The sequence below is a fragment of the Ammospiza nelsoni genome, chromosome 1 (assembly GCF_027579445.1).
Source record: "Ammospiza nelsoni isolate bAmmNel1 chromosome 1, bAmmNel1.pri, whole genome shotgun sequence".
Lineage (NCBI taxonomy): Eukaryota > Metazoa > Chordata > Aves > Passeriformes > Passerellidae > Ammospiza > Ammospiza nelsoni.
In genome coordinates this window covers 120,896,488-120,920,754 of record NC_080633.1, presented here as the reverse complement: position 1 = coordinate 120,920,754, position 24,267 = coordinate 120,896,488, and the positions used below count along the sequence as shown (strand labels likewise).

The 24,267-nt window shown below is 38.4% G+C and overlaps 1 protein-coding gene across 1 annotated transcript in view; it reads left to right on the top strand.

The window, feature by feature from the left end:
* The window catches only part of NCOA2 (nuclear receptor coactivator 2), a 188,696-nt gene that overhangs the window by 92,066 nt on the left and 72,363 nt on the right, over positions 1-24,267 (top strand). Inside the window, exons 4-5 of the mRNA XM_059485882.1 lie at positions 21,590-21,691; positions 22,572-22,744. Of these exons, the coding sequence (XP_059341865.1) occupies positions 21,609-21,691; positions 22,572-22,744 (256 nt within the window). The 5' untranslated portion in view covers positions 21,590-21,608. The remainder of the gene's footprint in view (positions 1-21,589; positions 21,692-22,571; positions 22,745-24,267) is intronic.

Genomic DNA, 24,267 nt, shown 5'->3' with positions numbered 1-24,267 from the left:
GGAAATTACTGCTTGAAATCTATTAATAGAAAACCTAACTTTGTTCATTTTCTCTTCTATACCTTGTCTCATCCACTGATATTTTGGATGTTTAATAATACCAAAATTTGGAGCATTACTGTTTTTCTGTGTACCACGTGCTCAGTGGTTAAGGCAAGGGATCAGTCATCAATGTTTGCTGTTCATTGTCATCATTCACCACTCAGCATCACAAAGTGCTGCTCCAGGTGCTTGTTAGAATTGATGAGAGTGGATGGTGCAACATTAAATTAGCTTATTATTTCTTCTCAAATTTGTAAAAAGCAGCTGTCCCTGTGTTCAAGTTTCTCCCAGGTGACACTAGTTGTAATCAGTAGCATCTCCTTTCTTCACTGAGATTTCTTGGAAGGATGTGAAAGCCCAGAATTTCAGGATCTGCAAGATACAGTCTCAGTGCATTTCCTGCTTGCTTCTCATGGGAACTGGCTTTTCAAATGCAAGGTAATGTCTGCAAGCCACTAGCAGTTACAAGACTGCTGAATGTTCATGAGACATGACATTTTTGTGACTTCCTGGGAAATGTTAGTCTTCTCTTAAATAGGAGATCTAGGTGCAGAGACTTGAGTGTTCATCACCAGGTATGGCAGAATAATTTGCTGTATCCTGAGCTAAAAGTTAGAGGTCCCACTTGCATTAAGCACAGCAGCAAATCTCTGTTTCAAGGGAAACACAGGCAATGTATCAAATCCTGCTGAGTTCACACACTGTTGCTGTTATGGCCAGCTGGAGTCTTACACTGTTTTGCCCTGCCTGGTTATCAGAAACCTTGAAATTTCACCAAATTATTTTATCTTTAATCCTCTACCTTGATTGAGTCATATGATGTCATTTGGAAATACTTTATTTGTAGATAAGACTACATGAAAGAAAACTTACTATCCGTGGATTAATTAGTATGGTCTTGTTTTGCTCTTAATAGTTAGCATTTTCTTGTCTGACTTTTATCTAGTTAAAACTTTTGTCTAATTCAAATCTCAGCCACTGAATCCTGCCAGCAGTCAGTCTGCAAATTTTGGGAACCTTTTAGTATTAAAAGTCCTTAGAAGTACTTCTGTTTTGAGATGAGATGAAATAGAGTTTGAGCTGATTTTAAAAAAAGTATTCACTGGAAGGCACATTCTGTAGAACGTAAAATAATTTCTTTATAAAAAATCCCAGACTCTTCATAACTTAGCTACATTCTGTTAAAAATGCATGGTAGCACTAGATGTTAATATATTTATGTAACGTTGTGTATTGATACAACATTTTTTTTCTATGCTCTAGTATTTCCATTCTGGTTCTGCTTTTCTTTGCTTGCTGAACTTCCTTTGCTGAGTTCCTCTCGTGTACTCCCAGCACGGATGGAAGCATCTCATGGTCTTAACTTTTCTCTCTGTGGGTTGAGTCCCATTTCTACCAGAGAGAATAACCCATAGAGAGCACTGGCAAGCGCTCTGCTCTAAGCAGAGGGGAACAACCTTTTTTAGTCTCCAGGAGGAGAAAGAACTGAGCCAGGAGCTGACCATTTCCAGATTGCACTGAAAGAACCCCTTTTTCTTCTCTTGTATTCCTTCTTAATTAAAGGCAAAGAAGTGAAGCAATAGAGATTAAAAAAAAAAAAAAAAAGAAAAAAAAGAAATCCTCATCAGCTATTACTCAAAAATTTCAATTAACTATAGTCATCAAACTTGTCTTAAAAAGAACAAGTTTGAAAAGAACAGTGGACATGCCCATACAGAACTTAATTGCTATATATGGCACACACCTCAGTACTGCATTCTCCAGTTAGATGTTGCAGATACTTGCACATGGAATGCTCTGAGTGGATGTTTATGAAAGTTATGAGAGCCTTGATGAGCTGTCTTCAAGAAGCGTGGACATTTTATGGAATGAAGAGAGAAGCCAACAGTAATATCTAAGAGGTTGAGAGGGGAGGGAGTGTCTTTTCATTGCCCTCATATGGACAGAATTGAAAAGGTTCTTAGCACTGTAGGTGCCTGTACTGCTAATACAGAGACTGACAGTGAGCAATGACAAATGCAGCAAATTCCAGTGATACGATTTCTGTGCCCTTCCAGAGGAGATGCGAAGGTCAGAAAAACGAGATTTATCTCCAGTATTCTATTCATTTTTTATCAGCTGGTAAATGGAGGAATCCTAGTTTTCAATTAGGAGTTCCTAAACTGATGAAATGTCCATGTCATTGACATTTAAGTCAACAGGTTTTCAGTTTTGACTTGAAAAACCAATGTTTTTATGTAATGTTCTGTAGAGGAGTTTGAAAAAAATACCTAATATTTGAAAACTGTAGGTTTGTGTCTACATTTATTGAAGTGTAACACATTAAATCACTATACTGTTTTACTCCTTTATCTGAGCAGTAATCGCCTTATAGTGCATCATAGCAGTCAGTCCTAATAGTTTCTGGTTGTTCTCTTTGCTGGTGCAGTGCCCTTCCAGTCTTTCTCACGAGGAGTGAGACTTAATGCTGCCCAGTCAGCTTTCCTAAAAGTCAGTGGCCTCATGCCTTGAACAAAGCCTGGTGAGTCAGCTTTGCAAACTCTTACAAACACAGTTTGAAATGTCTTGCTATTTTGTAAATGAGAGCTGTTACTATAGCTGTCAACTGGGTACCCTTTGGCTACTCCAGACTGATAGAATTGAAGGGATTGTGAGGGTGGAATTGGATCCTCCTGGGTATGGCATAAAGAGTTGAGAGAATGGACTAAGAAGTTATGTTTTGGAGTTAAGAAGACTGAAAAGGTCTTTTGAGATGGCTTTACCAGTCCTTGTCTTAAGTGTAGGTATGTTAGAAGGGCAAAGAACATCAGATTATTGTGATATGTCCTGTCTGCCTGATGCGTTCTTTTTTAAGGAAAAAAAGGAAGAAAAAGAAAACAAACTTTAAAAAATGGTGAAATGCCTGCAATGAGGACAGTGTTCTGTTTATCAGTTGCAATTATTTGAACATAAATGTTTTAGTGAAGCCGCATCTTTCCCATGTCTATTGAGAAGTCACCTGCAGCTGGGCAAAGAAAATGAAGTATTAATGAGATAGATTTCTTAGAGAAAACTTAGGTGAATCTCTTCTGCTGTGTAAGATCTGTGTCTTATCCTAACATGAAAAAGTCTCCAATGCTAGAACTAGTTTTGAATGTCACCTGCTCATCCCCAAATTGGGTGTGGGATGCCTGTGAAACTATTTGAAAGGTAGCAACAACTCTGTTATTTCATTGGAAGCATATATCTTCCAATGATAAAGCCAAAGAGCCTTTTCTTCTTGCTGTTGCATGTTCCCTTATTCCCACTCAGAGCAGTGTTTTCTGTCAGGAGTATTCTTCACTCATTTCTCCTTTCCCTTTTTGTCTAGAATTAGTCTGTACACTGCAGTGGAATGTTCCCACTTCTCCATTAGTTTTATCTGTATACTGTTCTTCACTAAGCAATCTTTTTAACAACATCTGTGTACTTTCACTGCTTTTTCAGCCTTCATCTCCTGTTTTATTGCTACAATGACTCTTCTCTGTTACCTCCTTTTTACTTACACATAACTCTTTAGTTAACACTGTGATTACTGTGTTTGTACTCACCATATTATTTTGAATGTAAATTTCTCATTTTATGATTCCTGTAAATATCAGTGAGATAGTTTTAGCTATGCTATCTGACTGGGATGCTTGCTCCCATTTTTTATGTTTTCCTTAGATTTTTACTTCACAAGTGAAGTGTTTTGTATGTGAACATTCTTGTGAAAGTTCATTTTCCTTCTGGTGATTGTCTGTTAATATATTTTCTTGAATATCAGAGATGCTCTCCCTAATCTTCAGGTTTTGTCCCATTAGTATAATTTTCCAATTTGACTAGTATGCTTGATGTATCTTCTTTAGATAAGGAATTCATATGGAAAATGCAAATGAGATAAAATTAAGATTGCAAAGCAATTCCTGTTCTATTGGTGTAAAAGTTATATGTAACTCCAAATAATGTTCATTTTGCTTACCCTATGCAGTGTAGTGCTTTGAGAAGGAGGGACATACTGAGAAAGGCCTGGGAAAAATAAACCCCCTCAATTTACTGTGAATATGTTTTTCTGCTGAATGTATGCTCCTTACGGAACCAGATTATTTCTTCCTGGACTGAGGATCTTTCTCACAGATTCCCTCTGTAGCATGGAAAAGAGAAGAGTAGGAGATAGGATTCACACTGCTCCAGAAGGGGCCTCGTTCCCATTTGGTTTTCAGCTGCTCTGCTGCAGAAGGGCTGGGCCTGAGCTCATGGTGCTGATCACAGTGTTGGGGCAGGTTTCCCCAGAGCCTTGGGCAGGGCTGTCTCCCTGAGCAGAGCTGTCCTTAGGGAGAGGGGTAAACAGAAGGGGTGATGGGGCAGCATTGGCAAAAATTGTTGGCACAGGACAGCCACTATTTCTTCACAATTTCCATTTTATTTTCCTGTGAGTACAGCCACAGTCTCTAAAACTGTTTTCCAGTTTCCTGGAGAAACCGTAAGTTAATGATCAATGCTGTCTTTAAGGAGAATGAAGTGGTGTAATGGGATAAGATGGAAGTAGAAGGAGTTAGAGGGAAGGACCCACAAGAATCATCAAGTCCAACTCCTGGCCCTGCGCAGCACCATCCCTAAGTCACACCCTGTGCCCAAGAGCATTGTCCAGACACTCCTTGAACTCTGTCAGGCTCAGTGCTGTGACCTCTTCATTGAGGAGCCTGTGCCCAACCACCCCTGGGAGGAAGAACCTTTTTTTCTAATATCTACCCTAAAGCAAAAGGAGATAATTCTGTTTCTGGATCATATAGGAAAAGAGCAGGTACAAAGCTGCAAAAGTTATTCTGTGGGCTTGACAATTATTTCACAGTGCTTTATCCACAACTTTCTTAAATCGCCTGCAAATCCCAACAATGAAATGCCTGGGTAAGGCTATGCTGGTCTGTGCCCAGCTGCACTGCCCAGTGCTGACAGAGCTGGGGGAAATCATTTGGGGATGTTTATGCTGTGTGCTGAGGTAGTCGGGAAATGGTGCTAATGCAGAAGAGGAAAGGCTTGTTCTGTAGTCTGTGAACTACTTCAGTGAGGGCAGGACAGAGCATTGGGCTTGTCTGTGTACTTTGCCTTTTACAAGCAGGAAAACTTCTGAGTAGTGAGGTGCAAACCTGTCTGGGGTTTGGCATTTAGGAGGGAACTGTGAAGCTGAAGCTTAGGTAGATTTCCCCATTTGACAGTGTCTTTAAAAAAATACATAAGATATTTGTCGTGGTACTGACTTAAAGCAAGATAATGATGTCACTTAATATATGGAAGCACTGACACTGGAGTTTGTCGTGTGGATCATTTGATATTTGTGCTTTTTTGTATTTACAGGAGAGTTGTGTGCTGGGGGGATTTGAACCATAGGTTGTTGCTGAGAGAAGAGTATTTATTGCAGCAGAACTAAAATTACAGGCAAAAAATTAAAGTACTCTTGGGGGAAAAGAATAATTCTAGCTTGCCAGATAGTCAGTATTAAGCATGCTTAATATTCAGTTTAGTCTCATATGACATGTTTATGACCAATGTGTATGCCCCAACAAAGGCACTGTTTAAAAATGTATTTGCTAATTAGTTTTGGTGCAAGAAGTAGAGAGAGAGCCCTTATGTTCCTCTTCCACATCGACAGCACGATTTGCTCTTCGGTAGAGGAAGATGCAAAATGATTTCAAGTGTGCTGGGTTTGGGTTTCTCCAGGAGTCGAACACTTCAAACCAGCAGAAGGGAGGGAGGGAGGGAGGGGAGTTACTCTGTTATCATCAAGCTCTGCTAATGTAGCCCGGCTGCCACGTGACTGCAGAAAAGGCTATTATCTCAATGAAAAGGAAACTGCTTTTTAGAGCAGCAACAGAACAGAAGCAGGAGGAATTTTCGAGTACTCCACCATGCTGGATTGTCAAAGGGGGATCTCTCTGATCAGCAGTTAGGGAAGGATTAGCGTGGCCAGTTTGTCAGCTGTCATTAGAAGCAGATGACAGAGATGATAAGCTGCTGTGTGCGCACGTCCTCACTCAGCATGTGCTTTGGTTTACATCAAGACATAACACAGGTTTGGGATAATGGAGAGCTGATATTTTTAAAGCTGTAAATTTACTGGTAATCGTCTGGGGATTTTTTTCTTTTTATTTTTTTTTTCTTCTTTTTATTTTTTCTTTTTTTTCCCCCCTCCTGTTTTTAATAAAAAAGCCAGTGGGATGAGTGGGGGATTTATCTACATCTTGATCTGAAGACGGAGAAAAACTAATAAGATCTGCCTTCATCTGCAAGGGCTGGAAGATGACAAGGTGTGTTTCTGAAGTGTTGTGACTTCATTGTTAGTGCTTTCTCTTTGCATATGTGTGTGCTCCTGTGTGCATCATAGGGGTCTGGATGTTGGGGGTGCAGGGGGGCTGGGGGGGTCTTGGTTTGGGGGAGTGAGAGGAACAGTTTATTTCCGTTTGAGAAAGAGAGTTTAAAGATAATGTTTCTAATTAACAATTGCAAAGAAATAATGTAAATTCGAGTCTGCAGTTTCTGTTGTTCCCCTCCCCCGTTTTAATGGCTACAGGTGTACTTGTGGTTGCCTGTGACAGTTTTATGGGTTTATGAGGCTAAATATATCTTAGTGCACAGGAAATATTTTTGTAAGCAAGTTTTCTGGCATCCAGAATAATGCACAGACCCATCTATATTTTCCCACTGTCAAGAGGAGGTGGAGCCTGGGAGTGTCTTTTTCATTGCAGTAATTACTATTCAATATTCAGTAATTTATATGCACATGAAGAAAGTACAAAGTATGTCAGAGTGAGACATTTTTGCAATAAAGCCTTCTCTTTCTGACCAAGAGCTTGAGTAGTCAAAACACAGTGAAATATTGGTAGTTGTTATATAACTTTCTCTATTCTCTAATCTTAATAGTTTTCTTTACAAGTACATGCTCATGTAAACAGAATGACATTCAGTTAATCTTCAGACCTCATATTTATCTCATGGTTATGCATGATGATGTCATTAAATATCTCGGCAGTATTTACCTTTCTTTTAACCTTGGGAGGACAGCATTTAATATTGCAGAGTAATTAACTAATAATATCCCCCTCAAAAAGGTTATTGGTAGTTACTTGTAGTAAAGTGAAGACAGTATGCTGTCCCCCCTCCTTGGGAAGTTATTGCAGGCTTGTTGACTTTATTTTCCTCTCTTATGCAGCATTAAGCCCAGCGTTTCTCCTTAAATCACAGCAGTAATACTAATCCTAGAGCACAAAAAAAGAAGCTAAAATTAAGTGTTTGGATTTGTATAGGAGTGCTGGTTGTCATTTCTTTAGAAATTTGTATCCAAAGTTAAGGGCAGGGTTGAGAGGATGCATACGATCAGTCATTACTGCAGTGCACTGGCAGTTTGCTAAAGTGTGTTTTCCCAGATTCATACTGAAATAGTGGTGGTGACTATCATGCTTAGAATCAGTTTAATAATTAGCTACATACATACAGGAAATGCCTTAGTTTATTTTATTTAGAACTTTGAAAAACTCGTGCTACTTTGAGATAGGAGGGAGAAAGGAAAATATTATTGTGTTTCAAATTAATGTAGTTGGTGTTTGAAGAGACTTTATTTCATACTGTGAGGGCAGAGCCAGAAACGTACACAAGTTTGCGCTATTTATTTGCTTGTTCTCTTTTGTCTCAGTTTGATTATTTTAATTGCAGCATGGTAACATTTTGGTACAGAGGCCTGGGGCAGGCAGTGCCGTGGAGCGGAGGCTTGAGAGCTTGTCACGTTCACGGCACCAAATGTCGAAGCCACAAGAACAATGAAACTTCCTCTCTGCTTCTTGTGTTTTCTTCCTTTATTTCATTACAGAAGATCTAACAAGATAGTGGGGGCTGAGTAGTGCTTTCTGATATGTTGGCACTTATGTTTTGTAGAAAAATAAATTTCTGCTGCTTGTACAGTCATTTTGATTTCCCTGATGCCTTTTAGGATGTATTAAGGGGGGGAAATTGGAACAAAATCAACCTTTTGTGTAGACTGTGTTCTTCAGGTGGCTCTGTGTTCTCACAAACTCAAGTTGGGATGTTTTTTTCATAAGCGGTTTCTTACAGAATTATTGTATCTAGCATATATAAAACTATCTTTGACCAGAGTAATTTTGTTTGTCCACTTTTCAAAACTGTGTATACTTCTGTAGTCAACAGGGTTACACTGATAATGTTCAAAACATGTGGCTCTCTTTTTTTTCTTTTCCCCATTTTTTTGTTATCTCTGTAAGGGGAATTTCTCATGCAAGGAAGGAGGGAAGGTGACTGCATTGCAAAATGTACCAATATTGGAAGGAAAAACCCCCCTTGGCAGGTGTGAACTAGAGGTGTACTTTGAAATGTTTGGGTTTTTTTTCACTCCAGAGATCTTAGAACAATTTTTAATAATAAGTGTCATTGGGAAGTCAACTGTCTGGTTAGATTTTATAATGACATTTTATTTATTTATTTGTTTGGGCTGGTCATAGAAAAGAATGAGGGAAGGTGTGCAAACAACCTCGATTCTCAGAATCTACTTTATTAAGTAAAATAAGTTTGTTAGCACATTAATACATAATAGCCCCATAATTGTAGCAAGAAAGCTGAGTTAAGGACTGAGGACTGGATCTACAAGCCAAGCTGTTGGAGCTGAGTAAATGAGAAGGGTGTTTGTAAGTTGATAATCACTGTACTTGTGAGGAAATCCTGATGGAGTCATTTTACTGCCTGCATTCCTCCTTAGCTTCTCTTGCTGCTTTCGTTCATCCGTGGCAGGCCTAGAAGGATGCCTGAATTGGACTAAAAGCTATGATTGGCAGGTCAAGCTTTGGTCTCTGGAGGTGAGGTGTGGGATGTGAAAGCCTGGTGTTTCAGAAGTGGCTGGTCTCAGTACCCATGAGCGAGGCTGATCCCTGCGTGGCTGCCCTGATAGCTGGAGGTGCACTGTGGGGCCCTGGGGAGGGCTGCCTGGGTGGTGAGCATACAGAGCATGGGGATCTGTGCAGCAATTGGGCAAAAATTGTGAATCAAGACTCAAGCCAAAGGTTTACAATAAATGCATTTCATTTGCAGTGTGTGTTGTACTTGAATATCCTCTTTGCTGCTCCTATTTAATTTTCTCCTATGCACGCTGTCCATAAACAAACTTCATCAGGATGCTGTACTGCTGTGATTTTCCATTCCTGATAGCATAGGCTGTTGTGATTGAGCAACACGAGATCCTCATGAAGAAACTTCTGTTAGAACTGCTTGGAATAAAATTATTTTTGGTCCTTTTTTATGAAGTTTTGCCAGGTATTCAGTCCAAGTAGTTATAAATGTGTGTTATTTTTTGCTTTGAGGCTGTGTATTGCAGACTTCTGGTCAGCTCCTTCTATGAATGTAGTGGGTGTTCCTCTCTTTAGTGATTATATTCCGTTACAATCCAAAATTAAAAACACTCGGAGTAGACATTGATTCTTTCTTAGCACTTGTGATTCTTTACCAGAAACTGTTTCACTATTAACAAAAATTAATTCCACTTTATTTTTACAAAGAGAATAAAATGGCTCATAATTAGCATTCAGCTTTAATAGTAGAATAACCTTGTTTTCTTTGGGCCACAGGACACAAGCATAGACTTTTCAGGCCTATGGAGTGATTTATGACCTACAAAAGAGAGAAATTACAGTTTGATATCTTCTTATAGTAGACTAGGAGGAGAATCAAAGCTTCAGTGAAGTCAGTGATAAAATTCTGATTTATTTCTGTTGAGTCATAGCGTCTCTATAGAACTGTTCTGTTTTTTTACAGTGCCATTTCTGCTTTGGGGAGCTTATAGAGAGCTGTTGTAAAGCTTGTAGGGCGTTGCCTGTAAGCATTGTGGAGGCCAGAGGTATATATGGATTTAAGATGGAATTAGGCATCACTGAAGATAGGTTCAGAGGAAGGAGGAGGCACAGCTATGCTGCAGCTAAGCTTGTACCACTGATTGTCAGAGACAGAGAGCAGGTATGGGGGAAGGATCATCTACAGCTGCCTTGTACCTTCTTCCAAGATACCGGCTGTTAGCTTCCATGATAGACTAGTCACAAACTCAGTGTTTCTTTTGGTGGACTCATACAGCCATTTCTATGAATATTTTATCTGGTCACAGCCTGGATTCATATATATGTGTGTGTATACATATAGACACACATTACTACAAAGCTGGTGTTCACCAGATTTTATTTCTTGGCACTTGACTAAGTAAAGCAACAACTTTTTTATGAGTTTAATGCTTTTAAGTGCTTTAAAATGACAATTATACTTTTCATCTTCTTCTGTTATTGCTGGTTGCATTTTTTACTAAAGCAAATGAAATTAAGACAGACATGAAATTTGAAGTTGTTAGTAACTGTTATTCTTGTTCACAGACCAGTTTTTGAGCTAATGGATGTATTAAAAACATCAAGTTAATCATACTTTGTATGTTGGCAAGACGTTCATGTGTGGCTCTGACAGAATTTGGTGGCTTTAATTTTTGTTCTTAGTAACAATGTGTGTAATTAGCACTCATGTTAGCTTTGCCAAAAGTCTAATGTCCATCTAGTATATATTTATTTTAAGTACAAAACTACTGCTACCTCCCAACATTCTGCATGCTGGGAGGTGATACAAATATAATCATTCATGCATATAGCTGTATCCTCTCAAAAAGCATGTATTAAATTGGTTGCTCCTCAAACTTTGTTAAGAAAAAAGCTTTTTCTACTTCCCAGCTCTTCCACTGCTGCTCCAGTGTAAATGGATGACACTGGCATGTGTAGCAGTATCAGCAGGAAGCACCTGCTGGGGGAATCTACCTGTTCATACAAATAGGGGACGGGAGCAGAGGCCAGGCTCTCCGTCTGCTCTCTCCCATAACATCCGGAACCACATCCTTGCCTCTAGGCAGGCACCCTCTGGCACCAGGGCCCAGCAGGCCATCATAGGCTGAGGAGAACACTGAGTTTTCCAGGACAGCCACTCTAAATGCATTTCAGAGGCAGAGAGGATGAGTAAACTGTAGTGGGCATTGTACTGAACAGGATAATTTGGTATACAATTTAAAGAAGTGGTGCAGCATTCTGAACTTTTAGGAGCACAAAGGACATCAAAGTGGAGTCCAATTCACCTCACAGACAGCTGTTAAAGTTACCATGACTGTGGCCATTTGTGGAGCTGGGCGCTACCATTTGTTTAACTTGAATATAAGTATGTTTGTCTTCAGACTGTAGTTAACTTGCAACCTTCAGGAACAAAGCAGCTTGAATTCTTAATTTGAAAATTTATTATTATACACTGTTAAATGAAATGTATGCTTATGAAAGCATCTCAGTATTATAGAAGGAAGTGTGTGGAGTATGTATCTTGTACATATGCGTGCAGTGGTTTATTCTTTCACCATGATAACAATATTAAAATGTATCGAAATATTATAGATAATGTTTAGGTATGCTTTCTGCAGGTCAAAGTTTTAATCCAAAACTTGGCATTCTAAATAATGGCCTGAAATTTCAACATGCTTTCTAGTAATGGGTGCTTAAGTAGAAAAGAAAGATAAACCCTCTAGGTGCTGTAGGTATGTGAAAATTAAAAACATGAGTTCAATTTTTGATGAGGCACCAGAGAAGACACATAGAGGTGGAGTTATTGAAGTGCAACAAAAGTTTCAGTAAGATGATGTGATTTCAGTATCTATCTACTCTGGGGCTGAAGGAACATTGTTTTAATGCCCAGGTTGGAGATATGAAAGGTGGCATGCAACATAAGCATCTTCTGCTGAAGCCTGGGTTGCACATCACATTGCACCTGAATGTGCAGACATGCTAAGCTGGTCTGAGTGACCAGGAGGACCAACACCTCTCTAGCTGTGTGAAGTAATTGAAATTCAGATTGATAAATGAAGGAACTTAAATTCAAATATGATAGGTTTTATATCTATGTGTGTAGGTCCTGTAACTCTACGTGTTACTGTATGCACCTTGTGTGGAAACATGGTGTTTCTATCTGGCTTGCCCTCTACTTTTTGCTTTTTACCTGTACAGAACCATGTTTCCTGAGCTTTTTATCAATGGAATGTATTTTATCTGATGTAAACAGACTGGTGTTTGACAGGCAGTTAACTGGAGTGAAATCCTAATGTAGGCAAGCCCACATTACAGAGATGTGTAAATGCCTTTGTTTATGTGATTGGTCATATTCATATTTTTCTCATTGCTAAGACAGACATCTTGAAAATCTCACCAAACTGTATAAGCTTTCTGGTGTTGTAAGTAATGTGTACATTTGTGTCAGTTATGAGATTAGAAAATGTTCATGGATTTGAGTTTTTCCACGGTGTCTTACGCTTGTGAGAGTTGCTCCATTTTTCCTCTCCCTTGAGTTTGATTTTCTCCTTGCTCTTTGGTGGTTTCTGGAGAGGAAGTTGGTGTGAGAATTTAAGTGGACAAATAACAGTTTGGAAACTGAGATTGGCAGAGAAGATTCAGTAGGAGTCAAAATATGCTTAACTCACTGTTCCAGAAGTATCATCAACTGGAAATGAAAGCTGTTTAAATACAAAGGTTCCCATAATATTATCCTTTTCTGTGTTGTTAGATTTGCTTCATTTATCAGCTATGCTATTCAGAAAGTTTTATTTTAAATCACAGTAGATGCGAATAATAGGCTTTAAAATCAGTCTCATAAATTCTTAATAATTGTGAACTACAAGAGAAAAACTTAAATAAACAACTTATGCGGAAATTTGGACTCCTTTTTCAGGGAAAATGCTTGCAGGCTTAGAATTTTTTGTAGCCAAAGTTTAATACTTATTAAATGCATCGTACAAGGCTAAATTGATTTAGAATAACTTTTGTTTTGGTTTGGTTTTTTAACTTAGCTTCCTACCTAATACAAACAAAAGGATGTAAGAGTGACTGATATATGTATGAATATATTCTGACCTTGTAGTTATTTAATTTGGTGTTTAAAAGGAACTTTTAGTGATATTAATCTGCATTTCTTTTTGTCCTTGAGTATTAAGAATCACAAACAATTCTTGATAACTAGCGAAATAGAATCCCAGATCTGAAATTACAATACAAAGTCTTGAAGGTTTTTTCAGTAGTAACACCTGTCTCCTCTTTGATGATGTTTTGATGCAAACAGATCTTTTCCTCTTTAAAAGTAGAAATCAAGCAAACCTGTTGTATATTAAGGAAAAAAAAGAAAAAGGTACTTCCTTCTAATATTTTTTCCCTGTTGTTTTATTAGAGCCTGGTTTTGCTATTCCTGGGCATATTAGAGGTGCTGACGTAGCCTAATCCATAAGCAGCTGAGTGAGTGGCTCTGTTAAGAGCCTTAGCCTATGGGAATACAGAAGGTAGGAGCCAGCCTACAGAGCTGGGGTCAGTCTGGAGGGGTTTTGGCAAAGTCTCAAGCAGAACTGGGAGTTTCTTAAACCTGTGGGTTTGAGTAGCTGAGAAAAACCTCTTTCTCCATCAAGATGTAGGTGGATTTTACAGAAAAGTGGTATTAAATCCCAGTCTGTAACACTGAACATTAATGTTAGCCATTTATTTGATTGTTACAGCATGTGTTAAAGAGCTGCTGCCGCCCATTTGCAGCCTAATGTGTTTATTAGGTGATCTTCCCAGTGGCATCTTGAAGTGTCTGTCAGGTAAAAAATTCATGAGCGTTATTGGCTTTCAGGCTGCAAATGGAATATGTCGTCTTCTTGCTGTCTAATACACCACTCTAAAGCCATTACACAGGAGTGAGGAAAAAGATTGAGGAAGGAGCCTTCAGCTTAAAAATGTGAGTAGTAGGTGTTGGAGCCAGTTTTCAGTTTTTATATACATGGACTCAATGGCATTTCCAAGTAAATTATGTTTCTTTTCTTAGTTCTAGTTTGCGGAGTTGAAGAATAGAGTTTGCTAAATACTGCCATAAATCTTGTTTTAATGTTACCTGTAATAGACTGTCTTTAAAATAGAAAGAATAGAAAATATAGAAGAGACTACAGATGCATATCAGATTTTAGTACAAATCCTTTAAAGGTGACTAGAGTCTTTCATCTGGCTGCTGTCACCTTCCTTGTAGAAACTCTGCTTTCCCTTTAGCTTTGTCCTGTGTGACTGTTGTGGGGTTTTAGACAGGTGTGTATGTAGTAAAGGTGGTGGTGCTATTTTGAGGAAAGAAGCATACCTTTAAATAAATTAGTTTATGTTTTTAATCTAAAGTTACCATCACCAACCCACGGTATTGCACATCTTGTTTATTTTGGCAGATTGGCATTGTTTTGTTTGGGGTTCCAGGTGTGAACCCCAAACACCACCCCAGTGATGAAGGACAGGAATACCTAAGTTGGTTGTAGAGAATGTGGCTTACTTGTACCAGGGATTCAGGAGGATGGTTTAATATATCTCTTAACTTCCTTTTCTGTCACACTTCTTATTAGTGGATCTCTTGCTTAAATCTTATTTTACCAGACAATGCAGTCTTTTTTCCTTGTATTTCCCTGGATTTTCACCTCTTGTTTTTTTAATTCACTTTCAAACCTTTATTCACATCTGTGTGGGTTTGTGGGAGCTGCTGTGCCGGGCGAGGTTGTGTGCGAAAAGGCCGAGCTCTCCCAGCGCACGTGGGATGGGCAGGCTGCATTCCCTGCCTGGGACTCTGACAGGTGCCATGGGCTGGGAGGTAAAAGTTCCTCCTGAGCTGCTGTGCCTGACCAAGGAGAGGTTGGCTTCAGGCTCCAGTGCCCCCCCCGCTCTGATCTAGTATCTTATCCTGCCTCTGACAGCGATTTCCTTTGGAGGCCTGGGAAAGTGGCTAGCAAGCATTGCCGTTGCTGAAAAGGTTGCAGATTGCAGTATGTATCAATATTCAGTGTTTTCAAGTTCTGAAATGAAGCCAGTGAAAAAAGAGTTCATAAGCAGGAAAAAATGCAAAGAATCAGAATTTGCATGTGACTTCCAACTTTCCTCTGGCTTCTACCAGAATTAATGTTACACAGAGTACTTTTCTAATTTTGAAACTGAGATAGAAGGCTTTCTAGTCATGGCAACTTTGCAGGAAAAAAGGATGAACTTTAATGGCTGTATGTTTGAGTAAACAACCACAGAACTGTAAGCCGTTTTTTTTCAAATTAGCTGTTAGAGAAAATTTTTTGCCAAGCTTCTCACTGACTTGCAGTACAGTTTTGGTCACTAAACAGTATTTTTCTGTTTGTTACTCAGTAAAGCACTGACTGCAGTAAATCTCTTTGATATGTATCAGTTGTAGGTTCACTAGTTTCATCTGTTGGTGAGCTGGAGGGGTGGTAGTACAGTACTGCTACCTGATTGTCCACTATATGGTGCTTTACCTTTTGTTTGCTACTTTTCAGGTTGAAATAGCAGCTTTGAAGGTGTAATCCTCACTTATTCTTTAACTGCATTTGTTAGGCTTATAATAAATCTGACAGTTTAACAGGCCTTGTTTGGAAGATGGCCTGCTCTGATAAGAGATAAAATGCACATTATCTTCTTCTGCATTGACTCTGGATGATTAACTGAATTCACTGGTGCTGAGGATCAGTGTTGGAAGGCTTGCTCTGCCTGCCATCTTCCTTCGTGACATTTGAGGAGTTGAGGAGATGTAAAAATTCACACAAGTGATTTGTGCTAGATATTTTCCTGTCTCCCACTTCACGGTGCCTCTGCTTTTCTTTCCCATTTGAAAGATGGATGTTTACTATTGCTTTATAATTAGGTTAAGCCTCTCTGCATACTCCAACTTTAGCAGTTGCTGGTGGAGGATGTAAAGGAGGATGTGCCGTCATGACGAGAGCAGAGACTATTGTTTTATTACTGATAACAACAAAAACAAAACAAAAGAAACAAACAAAAAAGAAAAAACAAAAGAAAAAAGAATTTAAGCAAATTTCAGGCTCTGTTGTTTCAGTCTCCTGCATCTGGTAGAAACTGGTTAGGTGTCAATCAATGTGGTTACTAACATGTACTATCCTAAATTTTTTTAATTAAATTTTTCAGTATTTGTGATTTAAATTTAACAATTGGAACGATTAGCCAGTGGGGGTTTTTTTTGGCAAGTATTTTGCATGCTTTGACCTCTGGTAATGAAATGGAAAGAGGGAAAATGCACTTCTGGTCTTAAATATAAATAGGAAAAAAGTATTAAGTTACCTGATATGTCCTGTTTATATGGGTCATCAGTGGGAGAGTAAAATTAGTTCTTTGGATATTTTTAGTAATAATATATGTGATTGTCTAATTATCTCTTTCCTTGTAGGAAAATGCTACAGTGAGTGTATTTATATTTCCATGGCTCTGTTGCTCATTTATGCCCAGTGGAATTAAAGCTTGAGTAGCATCTTAGTCAGCATTAGAAGTTCAGTTCTTACTTATTGTTGTAGTTTTGGTGTTTTATTGGGATAGGACACATGGAAAAAAACATAATGTAGAGTAGAAAAATCTGGTACCACCACTGAAGGCAAAATACCAATTCCACAGTGGGATATTATGTTTGTATTTTGGAATGCAATACAGCTCTCAAACAACTTACACAATAAAAAAGGGAGTGCCTGGTCTTGCATGACAATTCATCCTGCGAGACATGCATTCAAATTTAACTTTGTAAGACAATTGCTTTTAAAATAAAACTTATTTAGTTCAGAATCTGACATATCATGATGAATTTTTTTTCATTATCAAGCATTTCTTTATCTCTGTCTCCTCAAAGTAGTGATTACTGCTGATTTTGTTTTAACTAGTTCCCAATTTGCTTAATCATTTTTCTATACCTTGCTAAATAACCCTTACCAACATTTTCTTGATTTTTGTATTTTTATATCATAGAGCTGATATTATATTGCCACTACATCTAAAGCATTGGATGGATCGAATGGTTTAATTTCTTTATCTTTCTTCTTTCTGAAAATTCCTGTAGATATATATAAAAAGATCAGTGGAGCAGGATAAATGCTGCTTTTTAATCTAAGGTAGTTCCCTTAAGGGGAAGTTTACTGGAGTAAAACTTTGAGTCTCTGACTTGTCATTCTACTCATAGTGTCTTTAGTTTTGAATTGTCATGTTTCCTGGAAAAATTTAGACTTCAAATGTGGGACTTCTGTTTTTTGAGCTGAGAAGTTCTATGAGTAGCTGAGGAACCTAGGAATATCTAAAAGTTCATTAAAAACTCTGAAGTTCTCCTGTTAAAATATTGAATGATACCATGTTATGAATGTTTGTGTAGTATAAAACTGTTGGTAATAGTTAATAACCAAGACATTTTGATACAGATAAACTAATATTTATTGAGGAAATTAAGGCAGAAACCAAAAAGTATCATATGCAATTTAGCTGCTTCAACTCATAGATGTTTATTTCTCTGTCTAAAATTCCTCTATCAACTCAATAAAAATTTATGACATTTTCTGTTTCTTGCTTGGAAGTTTCAAGTTTCCCAGGACCCTGCCCCTTGGTACTATATGTGCCCAGAAGGACTTTCTTAAGAAAAATGTGTTTCTAACTTCTTGGTTGTGCCACACTCAATTTGTAGAAGTACCCAAAACTTCTGAAGTTCTTCATCTAGTGGTATGCATTGCTCTTGATTGCGAATTAGCTCATGGAAAAATATGTGAAACAGCTGCTTTCTTTTCAAAAGACATGAGGAAACTGGATGAGTGCTTGCCTCTTTGACTCATTAAGAGTCATTGCTGAGAAGAGGGAGATGGAGCTTTGCTACCCTCCTCAGCCTAAGGGAGTTAAATAAACCTCAATCCCTGTTTCTCCAGACAGTGCTTGAACTGCTTACTCCTAAATTTAGTGGTATGGACCACACCCCTAAAGACTCTGCACTGCAAGGGTCAATCAGCCTTCCCTCTTTGCTTCATGAACATCCAGCTATGGCAGGCAGGCAGCCTAGCACCCAGGAGGCTGTCCTGCATGCTGGAAATACAGGCATGGCAGCTCTCTCTGAAGAGGACACTCCATCTCCATTGCCCAGGTTCTGGCTGTTTTAGTTGGTAAGATGGTGCTACAGAAGAGTCTATCCACACCTTCTAAAAGTTGATTCTTCCTCATTTCTGCAAACTAGGGAATAGATTTTAGTTTCTGAATTCCAGAAGAATCCCTGATCTCTTAGCTATCCCAGTCAGACCCTAAACACCTAGGGAGACAAGGGTTTGGGGGCACATCCTTTTGTTTTCAGTACTGTGTGCTAGGTACAAATGAGTGACTTTCATTTTAGCCTGCGAGATTCTTTAGATTGCTTCAGTATAATCTGTCTAGCTCTCCACTTTTCAGAACACCCATCCCTGGATTTTAAATTCTGCTTCAATATCATCTGTCTAGCTCTCCACTTTTCAGAACACCCATCCCTGGATTTTAAATTCTGCTCTGGAGCACAGTTACCTACAAGACAAGAAAATGGCCTATAAAAATCTTTGAGGTATTGAACGGGATTTTTAATTAAGACATAAAGGAGAACAGAAAGCAAACATGGTAGTAGGTGGTAGATTTCCAGAAATAAATTATGATGAGTGAGAAAGACATGGGTAACTCATTCTAAGAATAAACTGATAATGCCGCTGAGAAAAAATATGTAATAGCCTGTAAGTGCAAACAAAATAAATACATATATTGTTTGTTTAGTACTATTTGCTTTGTTTAAAAAGGAGAGAAGAAGGTGCTAGTTTTGTCATTATGATACTGCTTTTGTTCCCCTTAATACAGAAGAATAAAGTTTAAAGTTTGGAGTGGGAGATGATTTTTAATATGTCCTCCAAAGGCTGATAGTGGACCTAGTGGGATTCCTACAGAACAGCATTAGTGTGAATGCAGGAAGAATTGATTTATACATTGGTAGAGCTACTGGTGAAACTTTGGTTCCCACAAAAATAAAACTTCCTTATCTGAAGTCTGGCAGAGTAGGTAGGAGAGCTGTCAGTAACAGTTTCTGTATGCTTTCTTGAGGAGGAGAGGGTTTTGGAGGATGGTGTCCACCATAAATGCTTACCTCCGTACTGCTTGGCAGGGAAGGGGAGTGAGAAGATGACAGTTGAGGGTTTGACAGTATTTGTGAATTGTTATTCTTGCTTTTCTCAAGAAAAATGGCTGATTTACATTTCTCAGGTATTACTTGGGAAGCATAAGAAATGATGGGATTCCCCAGCCTAATTGTTTTTCTGAACTTTAGAAGATCAACTCACCATCTGAGTCTGGATCAGAGATCAGATCTTGGGAATGTACAGCTTTCATCATGCTGATGATTTTTTCTCACCTTGGTCAGTGAAAAATTTAGTCATAGAAAGAGAGCTGCAAGGACAGTTCCAACTCTCCACTGACAAAGCTTCTGTTTAAATATTGTCAGGTTCCTTAATAGTATCTTGCACCTTCCTTGGAGCTCTTATTTGTGACACTTCTGAAATTGCATAGTTTCAAGGAAAAATCTGTGAATGTATATTGCTACTCCTGTGCTTGGATAAATTCAGATGTGTGTGTCTGCTGGGGTCAGGGTCAGGGTGTCAGACCATGCTGGACACTGCAGTCGATGTCTCGTGCTCCGCAGGGCAGCTGGCGCTGGCATGGCTCTGCCAGGGCCCTGGTGCGGCCACTGGGGGTTCTGCAGCCAGGACAGAATGGTGGAGCTTGTGGTGGTGCATCTTCCCTTGGAGAGTTGTGTCTGCTCTGCCACAGAACCTTCTGGCTCAGCTTACAGTGGGATCTTCTCAAAATAATAGCAGTGTGTATGTAGATATGCATATGCATGTATAGACTCAGTAGAGAAAAAGATAATCCAGGTGTCTTTCAAATACAGTCTGGTACCGTTCATGTCAAAGACCAGACGGAAGCTGTATGTTACAGGCATGATACAGTCTTTCTAATGAAACTTGAACAGTATCTAGAAGAAAGGAAATTACTCCACTCTCTGCTCAAACTGGTTAAAAAAATACTGAGATCAGCTCAGTTGGTGAGAGCGTGGGGTTAGTAACACCAAGGATGTGGGTTTGGTCCCAGTATGGGCCATTCACTGGCCCATGGACTCAGTGATCTGTGTGGGTCCCTTCCAACTCAGAATATTCTGTGAAAAATTGCTTTCAGTAAAAAGGAATTTTTATTTTCTTTTACTTTTAACTTAGGGAAATGTTAGGTGGTGGTCAGTTCTGAATCTAGGATGGCTCCATCTCATTGTTTGCTTGCTCAGGTTTCAGTGAGTAGCCTTTCTCAGCATCAGCTGCTCACACCTTAGTCTTTGGGCTGTTTCTGCCGATATATGAAATATCTTCACTCAGTTGGCTCATTGAGAAAACCAAGATTTCCAATGTGAACATCTGATTACCCCCACACAGGCTGGCAGCTAGATTTTTAAAAATGTCAAAAAGAAAAAGGGAAGAGGACTGTGTCTTTAACCCCTAGCAATTCCCTTACTAGGTTCAGTGCATGGCTGACCAGGTCAGCAGAGGGAAAGGAGCTGGTGGGACAGAAATGAAGGGCTTGAAGGAGGTGGTGAACTCCCTTGTTTTGATACCTGATTTCCACTTTATGCCAAAATGAAGTGGTCATACAATTACAGGCTCCAGCTCTTATTTTAGTATGGTATGAATCACCTTTTGGACACACTCACCTTCTTTAGGCTCCTCATGCTTATTTTTCTGCTAATCCCAAACACTACAGGAGCTCTCTGAAATGTCTAGCAACACCTCTCTCCCATCATCCTCACAAAACTGGCAGCAGCTAGGCAGAGGCTGAGCTGGGGCTGCTCCATCTTCTATGAATTTTTGATCATTTACATCGTCTCCCTATGTCCTTTGGTGATTTCTGCCTCCAGAATATTGGTTCTTGTTGAGAAATGTGTAATCTGAGTTTCATGTGCTTCTACACAGCATACGGAAACCAGCAGTTGGGAGCAGGGCAGGATTTCCACAGGCTGTTTATTGCACAGATTATAAGCTTTTGTTATTTTACTACATTAGCTTGACAAGTTATTCTCCTTGTGAGGTAGATTATATGTACAAAATATTTATCAGTTCCTCAGCAATTTCTAGTGCTGGCAGATGTTCTGTTTCTACAGCTTTCTACTTTTGCAGCCATTATCTTCTGATTTTTAACTAAAGCTGCATGTGCTACCTTTTCATGTAGCTGGGACACGTTTTATTTCATGTATTTCAGTTCTGTTGTGTTTTTCTTGTTGTATGGCACTATGGCTTTTCTTTTGTCTTTCAGCATTCAACCTTGCAAATTTGCCACGAAAATTCAGCAACTCAGGCACAAAATATACTTATCAGTTCTTATGTAACTGGTAACAATCAGATTATAATGCTTTACTTGCTCACCACAAATTTTCTTCTCAAGGAGTTCTGTGTAGCATTTTGTTGGGTCATAAACACAGTATTTTTATTGGTGCCTTTCAAACAAGCTCTATTTTGAATGATGGATTGGCCAAGTAAAATCTTAGTTGAGCATGGAATGAGAAACTTGTAAATACCAACTGAGAACTCAATACATTTCCACCATAACCCTTTCTTGCACTTTCTTCCTTTTAGTTGCTGATATGTGTTCAAGATGAGTGGGATGGGAGAAAATACCTCTGACCCATCCAGAGCAGAGTCGAGAAAGCGCAAGGATCCCGATCAAGTTGGACCCAGGTAAGACCATTTATTTCTGGAAATATTGAGAGAATGAGTTAAAAAATGTTACATGTGCTTCTGTTTTTCAGTTAGAAGATGACAAACAACATTCTTGCAAAGAGAAGTCAGTGCCAAACTACTTTATTTTAGTAATTCTGTGTTGTTGAGGGTTTGGGGTGGGGATGAGAACTATTCTCTGTTATTGATGTTTGTTTGTTTATTTTTGAGTCCAACTTTGTGCCAAAATGCAGAATTTTGGTGACAATTTAGGAGAGATGTAAAAATGGTTTTTGGCATTTACTGCAAGAACTCTTCAGTCACTCATTTTATCAATCTGAGATATTTTTTACCACCTCTGTTGTACATTATAATGTAGGTCTTGAAAAATATTTTCCAGCTTTACAGCTACCAACACAAATGCATTTTAAAGCATAACTACTCATTCATCTTTTCTTAAGACTGCCATAAATTCACAAGGAGGCAGGGAGTATGGATTGCTCAGTGTAACTATTTAAGCTGTTTTATTTTCTCATGCACAATCACTGTATAATACTCTTTGGATTCTCAATGCCGTGTGGGAGGGATACTTGTAAATATTCAAATCCTGACCCCCCCCCCTTCTCCCCCCCAAATAATCTTGTGTTTTCAATTTCTAATCCCAATCCTCTTTTGAAACAAAAACATGACTGCTGAAAAAAAATAAGTAACATCTTTTCTAATGCTCCTTTCCTTGTTCCAGAGGAAACCTTTCTGTGTGAGAAACTCCTAAGTTATGTATTGGTAGTGAGAGAGGTGTTTTTGTTAAACTACTGTCAAACCTTCTAAAATCACCTCTGAGCTGGCCAGAAGACAAGTAAACTGACATTAAAGACAGAATTTTTATAAACTCCTCTTTCAGCCCTAAAAGAAGCACTGAGAAACGCAATCGTGAGCAAGAGAATAAATACATTGAAGAACTTGCAGAGCTGATTTTTGCAAATTTTAATGATATTGACAACTTTAACTTTAAACCTGACAAATGTGCAATCTTGAAAGAAACTGTGAAGCAAATTCGTCAGATAAAAGAACAAGGTAAGAAGACTAATTAATTGACTTGGAATATTTTGTCTTGATTGTTATTTTATTTTTGGCTAACCTGATAGTCTCTTCAGCTTTTTTTTAGCAAATTCCCATGTTTTTCATTAATCAGTAATGAATAATGCTGTAAAGTCATGTGAATAGAGTGTGTTAAGTATCATATTCAGTATTTTTAAAATAAGCTTCACTGAAAATTGTTTAGAGAGAGACTAAGTCGATCAGTCTGATGTGTGTGTCTAATGGAATTGAAATCACTTGTGCTTTCACAAAAGTTAAACTAGCAGATGGCTTTGGGGAAAAAAAACCACATACTTTTACATGGATGAGTAAGAATCCTTGCAAAAGAGAAGTGTCCAGGAGAGTGGGGTATGCAAGAGTTCTGCATACTCGTTTTGCTTTCTTTTGTTGGTATGAATAGATATTGTGGACTAAATTATCTGCGTCCTTTAAATGATGACATCATATCCTCAACTACAATAGATTTGAAACTATTCTAATCTCTAGATAGGGTCCTGTTATAAATGTAAACCACAGAACGTGACAGTTTTCTTCCTGTTTTTTGTCTAGAAGATTAGTTTTGTATTTCTTTTCTTTTGATATATTTCCTATTCAAAGAGAAAACCCAAATCTTTGAGAAACTTTAAATTTTTTGGAAGTGGGTTTTGTGGCACAGGTCTGTCTAGGCAGGCACACTGCAGGTGTTTGGGGCAGATTCAAATTCTTAAAGTGGGTGCATGTAATTTTTCTTTTAATGTAGAAGATTTATATCTCTTTGTAAACTGTGTTTAGAGTGATTTCTTTGATTTTCAAACAATTTGAACATCTTTCACTTTTTCGCTTTTCTGTGGGAAAATAATTTTTCCTTTTCCATACTGTGTGTGTAAAATTGTAAAAGTGGAGACCGCGTGTTTCATAATTTAGATATGTATTTATCTAAATACATAACTATATAAGTAGATCTACAGTTTTAGACTTCAGTCTGTTCAAAGCTAAATGGAAAGTGGAAGGAGACAGATTGTGTCAGTTGCCTCCAAAGTTCTGACTGATTAATCTTAAGGAGTGTTCTATTTCTCAGCTTGTTCTCCTCTTTTTTGCTGTTAGGTTGCTATGATTTTTAAAGTGGATATTCTAGTGATGTTGCCATGCCCCTTATTAGAAGTATACTTATTAACCTGACACAATGTCCATCATTGTTTTGCACCTTACTGGCTTTTGAAGTATTCTTTTTCCCTTATTTTCTTCATCCTTTTCTCAAATTGATTTTTTTTTTCCGTCACCAAGCAACACATACTCCTTATCTTTACCTGAAAAAAGGAAAAGGACCAAAAAATTGTGTTTTCCTGGGAAGTGGGTGCGCAAAGGAAAATCTGCTAGTCCACTTTGGTAATTCTGTAAGCAGTTCTAGAAAATCTAGTCTGAAAATCTGGCTCTAACTCAGGGTAACTGTGTCAAATCCAGGGTTTTATTGTTTAGGACCAATATCACAACAATAGTTTTCATGAAACATGCACACTCAC